Here is a 10,478-nt window from a genome sequence, read left to right as displayed (position 1 = left end):
GAAAACGCCGAGTCAGAAATTTGCACACATTTTTGAGTTATATGTATTTATTTTAGTTCATTTGGACTTTGGTTGTGAACTTAATGCTCCAAGTTATTTTGACCGCAGTGGGTCCTTTCTCCAAAGTACTTAAAATTTTCATTCCCTATCACGCCTAGAGGCCCTATGGGTCTGCAAATGTGATTTTCTCCATAAACATCAATAAGGTTGTAGCTTTAAGTAATGGATGGGTGGTTCTTGCATGTACTCTTCCATCTGCTTTGTCGGAATGAAGCTTCAGTTGAATTTGTTATAGTCGTTCACTGGTGCAAACTGTTATTGCTTTGTTATGTGTCATTTGTTTGTAGGTCTGGAAGATGAGTAGGCGGAACGTGGTTGCAATAGATCCTATTCAAGGTTATCCCTCATTTAGTAAAAACAAATACTACCAGGTTTTAATTCTTATAGATTGCTTTTGTAGAGCCAACTTTAGACTGACCCTTGACCCTTGTTATGGCAGTAGAAAGTATTTGTATCAAATTTACAGATGGTTATGGATTTGGCATGATGTGCATGTTTAGGATTCTGTACATTTGAAAATTCAACACCACTATTTTTTTTCATGGTATTTTTGTTGTGAATGTGAGCAATGAAGTCCAAATCTATCTTTTTATGCTCTTCTAGCTCACTGGTGTTGAAAAAGTTATATCACTTATACTAGAAGTAATATTCTTTTTGGTCATGGATTCATTCAATCAACTAATGAAATCCATCCATTTGTTGTCGCCACCTGCATGTTTTGTTTTTCTTTGATGATAATCCTGATGGGTTTCATCAGTGTTAAATTGTATTATTTGTCATCCAAAGTGTTTATGGGTTCATTGGATTTCTTGTGTTTGTAGAGTTAACATGATGGTGTTTGTCTATGTTAACTAACAAATTTTCATATCTGTAATCAAACTCCAGTGTACTATGTGGAAGGGATCTTGGAGCAGTTGGCGTTCGTGGAGGAGTCGAAGCGCAAGGAGGACTGGGTCGTCAGGAACCAGGAGCGCAGGGCGGCCAAACGCAATCGCATCCGCGACGAGCACAAGGTCGTTGTCAGGCAGCCCAAGGACTCACCACCACGTTCCACAACAGGGAGCGTGACATCCTGCGGATGAGGACCCACTTCAAGGTTAGCAAGCAGCCGCCCAATGAGGCGCTCGACTCCAGGCTCTTTGCAATTCGCATCCCTGGGTAGGTAGTCCTTGCACCAGAAGTCCAGAACAAACTCCCCCTGTTTTTGTTTTTGCCCAATGGTGTTAATAGCTAGCATTGGTTGTTTCATGTGTGTTGTGCTTGTAGCTCCATGGACTTGCATTCGCACATTAGGAAGGTCTTGAGGAAGCTACGTCTGATGATGGTCCTCACCGGCATAACCTTTTCTTTGCACACTAACTGATTGAATTGACACATCTTGTGTACCATTGAAATCTGACCACTTCTTTTGCCAACCCCTCTTTTGTTAAAAATAAAATTAAAAATTAGATTGTCAATCTTGAGGCCACAATGGAGTTATTCGTGGAGCTTCGAGTTATTGGAGGTCGAGCTGTAAAAAGCTAGCGTTTTTTGCATATTGTACACAGTATCAGGAGGATGAGCCAGAAGCACAAGAATGGTATTGCCAAGCAGCACACCTGCTCTACAGCTTAGTTATGTTTAGATTTATATATGATATATATGAGGTTTCTTTGCTCACATGTATTTGCCTGCACCTATCTAGGTTTAGCTCTATTGATTACATCTTTTGTGCAGGGCTGATGAGCTATCCCCTGATGAGCTTGAGCGCCTCTTGAATCATGACCATGGTTGGTTGATTGCCAACCCCCACCAGTTCAAGGTCCCTAGCTGGTTCCTCAACAGGAAAAAGTACTACAAGGATGGTAGGTTCTCTCAGGTTGTTTCCAACGCCCTTGACAAGAAGCTCAGCTTAGGGATGACTCTAGGCTGAAGAAGACCAGGTTAGTCTATTACCATTAACATATTTCGGTGTCAAGGTTACTGATGTTTTGTGGCTATATATACATGCCAACATGCCCACATAGTTACTGTCACGAAATTGTTGAAATATTAGTTGCATTTTTTTTCTTCATTACTGCTATCGTTCATGGTTTTCATAATTGTACACAATTTTTAATAGTTGTTCAATCGGTGATGAAACTTGCTCATTTGTGTTAGAAACTGTCATCTGTATTTTGTTGTATGCACTCATTATATGACACAAACCCCTTATGGCTTGTGTTTTCTAGGAACCACTATGGTCTGTCACTACTGGGGTCTACTTGTCCGTGGCCAGCACACCAAGACTACCAAAAGGCATGGAAAGACTATAGGTGTGTCGGAGAATAGATAAAGTCAATTTGGTGCCTACCTTGGATATTTATTATCTGTAGGATAGATGAACCGTTCTGGTTTATGAAACTTTTGTTGCGTATTCCAAGCTGGTTGAATTGAATGTTCTTAAGAACCAATGTCATTAGAAAAGTTAAAAGATTCAATAATTTGAAATGGTTTTACCACACGAATTTGGTATATCATAGTGATGCTTATCGTTTCGTATCTATGTTTTATATTGATTTTTAACTTCCGTTGCAACGCACGGGCACACACCTAGTATAAATATGTGAACTTAATTAGTTTTGTCTAAATTATAATTATTAAAATGGAATTCAATTTCAACGAAACAAACGGGGCCTAATAGATTGATAGCCACAAGAATAATCAGAATAGACGCTGCAATAGATATTGATAAACACAAGGATGGTACATTTCTCGACATTATTTATTCAGCTACAGTTCCAGATAAATCGCACAACCCTCTTCAGCCAAAATTATGGTAGGAAACGATCTGCCAATTACAAGGGAGTAAACTGAAACAGCAAGAAACATGGTTCATGTGAAGAAGAAAATTGCCAAGAGAAACCACATGGTTATGAAGTAATTGGACTGAGACTCCTGACAGGCTAATAAGCGAAGGACGGTTCACTGGGCCGGAAGCTCCTGTAGATGGAGGCTGCAACCGGTACGAGACCCAGAAGTGCGATCTGGACCTGCTCCGAGGTGCTTGTCCTGACCGTGATCTGCCCGCTCAGCTTGTTGTTCAGACCAAGTCGCACTGCCATCTTCGACCCCCTTCCGATGGAGAACTGGGACTGCAAGTTCGCGCCCAGAGCAAGGTCCCGGCGCCACTTCATCAGAGAGAGACCCAGCGTTGAGAGGGACTGGCCAATCGGATAGTCTTTGTCCTTCAGGCGTGCCTCCAAGTTAGCTCCATATGCAGTTTCCCCTTGGGCTCGCATCGCGCCAGTGCTGGCAACTAGCGACAGCCTCTTCCCAAGGGAGAGCTGGTCCTCGACCTTCAGTCCAGTTGCCACAATGTCACCCAGGAAAGTTACCGAGAAGCCTCCTGTGGTCTTGTTCTTCTTGATGTTCTTGATTTTTGCCTCGCCGCGGAGAATATAGGCAAGCTGGCGCCCAACAGTCTGGATATCAAAACCAGCAAGTGATGATGCATTCTCTCCATGCTTTGCTGCGATGGAAGAGTCCAAATGGATGCTGAATTCCTTCTTGTCCTTGGTGACCTGAACTGCTACATTTGCCGGGAACCTGCTAAGGATAGCCAGTGTCTCTTCAACGCTCACTCCATCATAACCACAGTCATGATCCCATCCATGCGCATCCAAAACAGGCCTTGCTAGGACAGTCGAGGTTGACTCCAAAAAGCGGTACCGGTATGTGGGATTGTCACAATCAAATGAAGGGGGAAGCACCATGTCAGGCAAGGGAACCGATACATTCTCTGGAGGAGGATCCTGATCGTTCTCACCAGCGATATTAGCATACCCATAATCATCCAGATCAGTTTTCCCCCTCTTCTTCATCTCCTTCAACCTGCGGATCTCATCCTTCCATTGTTTCTTCTGGAGAAGCTTGACCCTGTAGTCATACTCGTCAAAATAAGCATTCTTCTGCTCCTTTGTGAGCCTTGCAAGCTGAGCTTTGGTCAAGGGCTTGAAGGGTGGAAGCTGATCATATTCTTCTTCGTCATCATCTTGTTCTACATCAGAATAGTCATCCAATTCAACATCAGAATCACCTTCATTGCCACCCTGCTCAGCAGAAAGTTTGGGGTGGGCTCTAGACTGCAAGAGTGAGGACAACAAGAAAGGAAGAGACGGGGAGCGGAAACGGAAACCAAAAAGCTTTCCAGGATTAGGATCCTGAAGCTTCAGGAGTGAGTTGGCTTCTGATAATATCTTTGAGGAGTAGCACAAAAGTAACATCTGATGCCTCCAGCTTTGGCCATTCGGAAGCACTTTCTGGCCCTCCCGGTTTTTCCTGCACGAAGGATGGTTCTCAACAAGTGCTACTGGGTTCATCAACCGCATATCTCCAGCAGCCTGCCTGATGGACTGCTGGATGATGTGGGATCTCTGAGCCATCAAGACCTCATATGTCATGGGAGCACCATTGAGGCCTTCAGGAGGAGCTGAGGCAGCATGTGTCAGTGCAACAATGGCATTGAACCATATGGATGAGCCAAGAACAGCAGTAATAGTCTTCAGAAGAGGCAAATCATTGAGATCACGGCTCAGACTATCCAGACGATCCACATATAGAACAATATCTGGCGGACATTTCTTGGTATAGTTCTTGACAGCAGCAAGAATCTTTCTGTTTGATCCCTGGTCCATCACGTTAGGTCGAAGGCCAGGTGTATCAATGATTCTAATCTTGACACCATCCACATCACCAACAATTTCCCGCACATTTGTGGTTGCTGAGCTAAAGGCGTCAGTTCTGGACTTCTCTTCACCAAATATAGAATTGATAGTTGCACTTTTGCCGACTCCAGTTTTTCCTAGAACAAGTATGTTGCATGAGAAGTTCAGATCCTCTTTTCCCTCTGCTTCAAGAAGTAAGGCCTTCCTCCGTGCATTATCAAGGCTGAATGCTCGGTTCGTCTGCCTGCCATGTCGGATACCCTCAGCAAGGCTCAGACGGTACAGCACTTGTGCTGCAACCGTTTCTTCAGGAGTAGCTCCCAATCTGTAAACCAGACGCAGAAACTTTACTCTAATCAACTCAACCTTGTCATGCAGCTTCTTCTCTTCCTCTGTCATCTCTTCTGTAGGGTCAGCTGTAACTGCTAGCTCTGAGGGGCTGAATAGGTTTGACCGGGCAGATTGGCGAGGCGCAGTCGGCCTCAGAGAAGGGGCTGATGAACCAAGACCAGCAGGTCGGTCCATGGTAAATATTCTAGAACCATCTTGTGAAGTAACTGTGATATCCCCACCTGAGGATCCACCAGTTGCCGCTTTCAGAAGGGCCGCCAGGGCAGCAGAATCAAATCCCTTCTCATCCCCATCATCATCATTATCATCATCATCATCCTCAGAATCATCAAGCATAATCTGCCCATCCATGCTATTGGTGAAGTCTCTTGAGATACTACCACTAGAGGAGCCTTCTGCAAGCTCCTTCATGATCTGCTTCGCGGCTTCAGAGCTCTCTAAAATTGCAACCCGTGCAGGACTCGTGTCAGAGTTTGTCCCGTCGTCATCGTCCTCAGCCTCATTACCATCCCCATCCGCATCATCTGGCACAGCCTCAATTATGTCATTATCAGCAGCCTCCTCTTCATGATCAACAACCTCAGTGGCACCTTCAATCTCACCAGTACCATTAGTTTCTTTGATTGATTCTGGAGCCAATTCTCGAGAGAGGATACCATCAGCACTAGTAGCATCAACATTTTCAACCTCTGTGGGCTTGTCAACACCAACATCTTCCACCACTTCACCGGCAACGGCCTGGTCTTCAGCGCTCTGCTCCTTCTGAGGACTATCCTCACGCACACTGTCTATGATCTCCTCAGCACTTGCAGGGGCAAGCTCCTCTATGCTTCCATCATTCATAACCTGGGTTTGTCATCATTTGAGTTGTTTACATCCCGACTAGAATCAAGGCTACTAGTGACAAGATCATATTGAGGATGCTCACTTACCACTGCAGTTGCCTCACTCGGTGGCTCAGGCCTGATGGCCTCATCTTCAACATCAGCATCCTTCTTGGTCGATTCTTCTAGGGCTTCTTCACCTCCCTGAGCCACCACATCATCACCATCAGCATCCTTGTTAGCCGATTCTTCTGAAGCTTCTCCACCTCCCAGAGAATCATCACCATCAGCATCCTTGTTTGTCGATTCTTCTAAGGTTTCTTCACCTCCCAGAGCCACCACATCATCACCAACAGCATCCTTGTTAGTGGCTTCTCCACCTCCCAGAGCAACCACATCATCACTCGCTTCTTTCCCATCACCCAATTCACCATTAGCTTCAGAAACATGGGCTACCTTATCCTGTGGTTCTGCCACCTCTGCCACCTCCTCGCCCAGAGGAGAGGGAGAGACCTCAACCTCCTCCTCATCACTCAACTCGCCACCAACTGCACTCCCAGAACCTACCTCCTCGCCCTTCTCAACTTCCGGTACCAGTTTCTCCTCTTCAGCCACAGGCGACTCGACATCCTCTGCTATCTTATCCACAACATTTACCTCTACTGCAGCACCTCTTTCCTCATCATGCTGCTCCTCCTCCTGCAATTCGCCCTTCTCATCACTTTCCGGCGCATCAGGGGAAGCCAGAGAAGGATCCCCCTCCCCCGATTCACCGTTCTCCGACTTGGACTCCACCTCTGACACTGGCGCTGACACAGAAGCGGCCGCCTCTCCATCCTCCGACGCCGGTTCTTCGCCGCCGCCATCCTTCACGGCCGTCGCGGCGCCCAACTTCCCAACTCTACGATCCTCTTCCGCCTCATTTACATCCCTGCCATCATGTCCCCCGACGACAACACCCTCCGCCTTTCCGTTCTCGGCCTCTGGACCCGCAACGCCCTCACTCTTCGCCTCCAATCTCACCTCCTCCTCCTCCTCCTCCCTCTCTCCCACATCCGCCACGACCTGCTTCGGCGCCTCCCTATCATCCACCTCCTCCTCCGCCGCCGCCGCCGCTGCCGACTCGAATTTCTCGGTTAGCTCCTCCTCGGCCGCCGCCGCCAGGGCCGGATTTTCGTCCTCCACGGACGCGGGAGCGACTGGGGCGGCGTCGGTGGTGGCCACGGCTGCCTCGACTTTCTTGGGCGGCTCCTCCTCGGCGGCCGCCGGGGCGGCGTTCCCTTCCTCCACGGGCGCGACTGGGGCGGCGTCGGTGGTGGTGGCCATGTCCGCCTCTTGCTCCGCCAGCACGCAACGAAGCAAGAAAACAGCGGCACCAGCAGTAGGATTCGAGGAAGCAGGGTGGGGGAAGGGGAGGCGACGAGAAGATAAGGTGAGGAGGGTTTTAGGTCAGTCTGGGAAGATAAAATTATCTCCGGGATATTTATGTGTGGGATTCTTCCCATTTCGGATTTTTAACAGAAGAACAGATTTGGTTTTTACTTGGTTTGGCGTGTAGTTTTGGGATGAGACGGCGCCACACAATGACACGACTGCGCAACAGTACAAATCATGGTGAGATGGCAACGCAGGCAAGCAAGCAAACTACGGAAGTTTGAACGGACAAAAGCTAATAGTTAGTTAGCTAGCAAAAAATATTTAGTTAATTATTAGATGCTAAAAGCATATCTAAGGTCCGGTTTGTTTCGTTGTAATTGAATTTTATTTTAATAATTATAATTTAGATAAAATTAATTAAGTTTATATATTTATATATGTAACTGTCGGGGACTATAATTAGGGGTACCCTTAAGACTCCTAATCTCAGCCGGTAACTCCCATCAGCACAAAGCTGCAAAGGCCTGATGGGTGCGATTAAGTTAAGGCTCGGTCCACTCAAGGGACACAACCTCGCCTCGCCCGAGCCCAGCCTCGGGCAAGGGCGGCCGACCCCGGAGGATTCACGTCTCGCCCGAGTGCCCCCTCAAGCAACGGACACATCTTCGGCTCGCCCGAGGCCCAGTCTTCGCCAAGAAGCAACCTTGGCCAAGTCGCCACGCCGACCGACCGTATCGCAGGAGCATTTAATGCAAAAGTGGTCTGACACCTTATCCTGACGCGCGCCCTTCAGTCGACAGAGCCGAAGTGACCGTAGTCACTTCGCCGCTCCACTGACCGGCCTGACAAGAGGACAGCGCCGCCTGCGCCGCTCCGACTGTTGTGCCACTCGACAGAGTGCGGCTGACAGCAGCCAAGTCCGGCCTCGAGCGCCATAGGAAGCTCCGCCTCGCCCGACCCAGGGCTCGGACTCGGGCTCAGCCCCGGAAGACGACGAACTCCGCATCGCCCGACCCCAGGGCTCGGACTCGGGCTCAGCCCCGGAAGATGACGAACTCCGCATCGCCCGACCCCAGGGCTCGGACTCGGGCTCAGCCCCGGAAGACGACGAACTCCGCCTCGCCCGACCCAGGGCTCGGACTCGGGCTCAGCCCCGGAAGACGACGAACTCCGCATCGCCCGACCCCAGGGCTCGGACTCGGGTCCGAGCTCAGCCCCGGAAGACGACGAACTCCGCTTCGCCCGACCCCAGGGCTCGGACTCGGGCTCAGCCCCGGAAGACGACGAACTCCGCATCGCCCGACCCTAGGGCTCGGACTCAGGCTCAGCCCCGGAAGACGACAAACTCCGCTTCGCCCGACCCCAGGGCTCGAACTCAGCCCTGGCCTCAGCCGACGGTCTCCGCCTCGCCCGACCCAGGGGCTCGGACTCGACCTCGGCCTTGGAAGACAGACTCGACCTCGACCACGGAGGAGCCTCCACCTCGCCCAACCCAGGGCTCGGACCGACCACGTCACAGGAGGCGCCATCATTACCCTACCCCAAGCTAACTCAAGCTACGGGGAACAAGACCGGCGTCCCATCTGGCTCGCCTCGGTAAACAAGTAATGATGGCGCCCCGCATGCTCTATGACGACGGCGGCTCTCAGCCCCCTTACGGAAGCAAGGGGACGTCAGCAAGGACTCGACAGCCCCGACAGCTGTCCTTCCGCCAGGCTCCAGCGCTCCTCCGACGGCCACGACACCACACGAACCTCTCCGGCTGCCACGATAGCATGTACTTAGGGCACTAGCTCTCCTCCGCTAGACACGTTAGCACACTGCTACCCCCCCCCCCCCATTGTACACCTGGATCCTTTCCTTACGCCTATAAAAGGAAGGTCCGGGGCCCTCTTACAGAGGGTTGGCCGTGCGGGGAAGGATGGGGCAGCGCTCGCGTAAGGCCGCTCGCTCCCTCCCGCGTGGACGCTTGTAACCCCCTACTGCAAGCGCACCCGACCTGGGCGCGGGACAAACACGAAGGCCGCGGGTTTCCCCTTTTACGCCTGTCTCCCTCCGGCTTCTTCCCCCCTTCGCGCTCCGTCTCGCGCCGACCCATCTGGGCTAGGGCACGCGGCGACAATTTACTCGTCGGTCCAGGGACCCCCCCGGGTTCGAAACGCCGACAGTTGGCGCGCCAGGTAGGGGCCTGCTGCGTGTTGACGAACAGCTTCTCGTCAAGCTCCAGATGGGCAGTCTCCAGCAACCTTTCCAGCCCGGGACGGTGCTCCGTTTTGGGAGTCTTGAGTTCATGTCCCTCGACGGCAGCTACGACATGATACTCCTTCCCCCGCCGCGCGACAGCGACAATGGCGGTCGACAACCTGCCCGCCGGCGGTGGAATCGACGACGTCTTCCCCACGTGGTGGAAGAACAACATTCGGGCTTGTCCCGTCCCCTCCCCCGCCGATGGAGGAGGAGGCGGGGCAACCAAGGCCAAGCAGGAGGCGGCACCTCGTCGGCTGTCGAGCGAGTCGACGGCGCCGGTGCCCCAACGGGGGGCACGTCGGGCATCGACCTCGCGTCTGAGACGAAGACGAGCACCGTCTCCCCGCAACACGCCAACCCCAAGCAAACGGACGACGCCAGCACGCTCGCAAAGGACTTGATGGGCGTCACCCTCGTACCTGAGACGACGGTGCAGTCTGCCCCTGACGTGACTTTGTCACCGCCCATCGACCAAGAGGTACCGACCGATTCTCATCTCGTGCCTTTTGGATTTAGCCTCGACCCACCAAGCGACTTCGCTTTGGTGGACGCTCTCATAGAGGCGAGTCCAAACCCTCTGGGGTATCGTATGCGGTCACCCTGGGACCCGCTGACGGTCGTCTCGACCTACGAGCCCTCGGGTTCCGAGGAAGATGACGAGCCTGACTTTAGTTGGGATTTCTCCGGACTTGGTAACCCCAGTGCCATGCGGGACTTTATGACCGCATGCGACTACTGCCTTTCCGACTGTTCCGACGGTAGCCGCAGCCTCGGCGACGAGGACTGCGACCCAAGTCGTGAATGTTTCCATGTCGATCTAGGGGGTCCCGACGAAGGCAACCATCTTGGTATACCGGAGAACGGTGATCCCCCTAGGCCTGTGCCTCGCGTTGACATCCTTCGGGAGCTAGTTGTGGTCCCCGTCCCGGCGGGG

At 51.3% G+C, this 10,478-nt stretch overlaps 1 protein-coding gene and 1 pseudogene across 1 annotated transcript; one reads left to right on the top strand and one right to left on the bottom strand.

Moving 5' to 3' along the window:
• Positions 1-222: 222 nt before the first annotated feature.
• LOC103635890 (60S ribosomal protein L7-1-like) lies at positions 223-1,972 on the top strand (annotated as a pseudogene).
• A 767-nt stretch (positions 1,973-2,739) lies between these two features.
• LOC103635889 (translocase of chloroplast 159, chloroplastic) lies at positions 2,740-7,471 on the bottom strand. The gene is made up of 2 exons (XM_008658269.3): positions 6,029-7,471; positions 2,740-5,942 (listed from the first exon to the last, which is right to left on the bottom strand). Exons 1-2 carry the CDS (start codon positions 7,244-7,246, stop codon positions 2,985-2,987), a joined length of 4,176 nt encoding a protein of 1,391 aa, XP_008656491.1. The 5' UTR covers positions 7,247-7,471; the 3' UTR covers positions 2,740-2,984.
• Between the last annotated feature and the right edge of the window lie 3,007 nt (positions 7,472-10,478).

This window comes from Zea mays, chromosome 8, assembly GCF_902167145.1.
Source record: "Zea mays cultivar B73 chromosome 8, Zm-B73-REFERENCE-NAM-5.0, whole genome shotgun sequence".
Classification (NCBI taxonomy): domain Eukaryota; kingdom Viridiplantae; phylum Streptophyta; class Magnoliopsida; order Poales; family Poaceae; genus Zea; species Zea mays.
The sequence above is the reverse complement of the archived record's forward strand: the minus strand, read 5'-3'. Positions and strand labels throughout refer to the sequence as shown.

What these genes read in the sequence shown, in the direction of transcription:
- LOC103635889 (XM_008658269.3), bottom strand. Translation starts at nt 7,246, where the DNA reads ATGGCCACCACCACCGACGCCGCCCCAGTCGCGCCCGTGGAGGAAGGG. An exon ending in CGAGTGAGGCAACTGCAGTG is followed by an intron (nt 5,943 to 6,028) that starts GTAAGTGAGCAT and finishes TGACAAACCCAG; the next exon opens with GTTATGAATGATGGAAGCAT.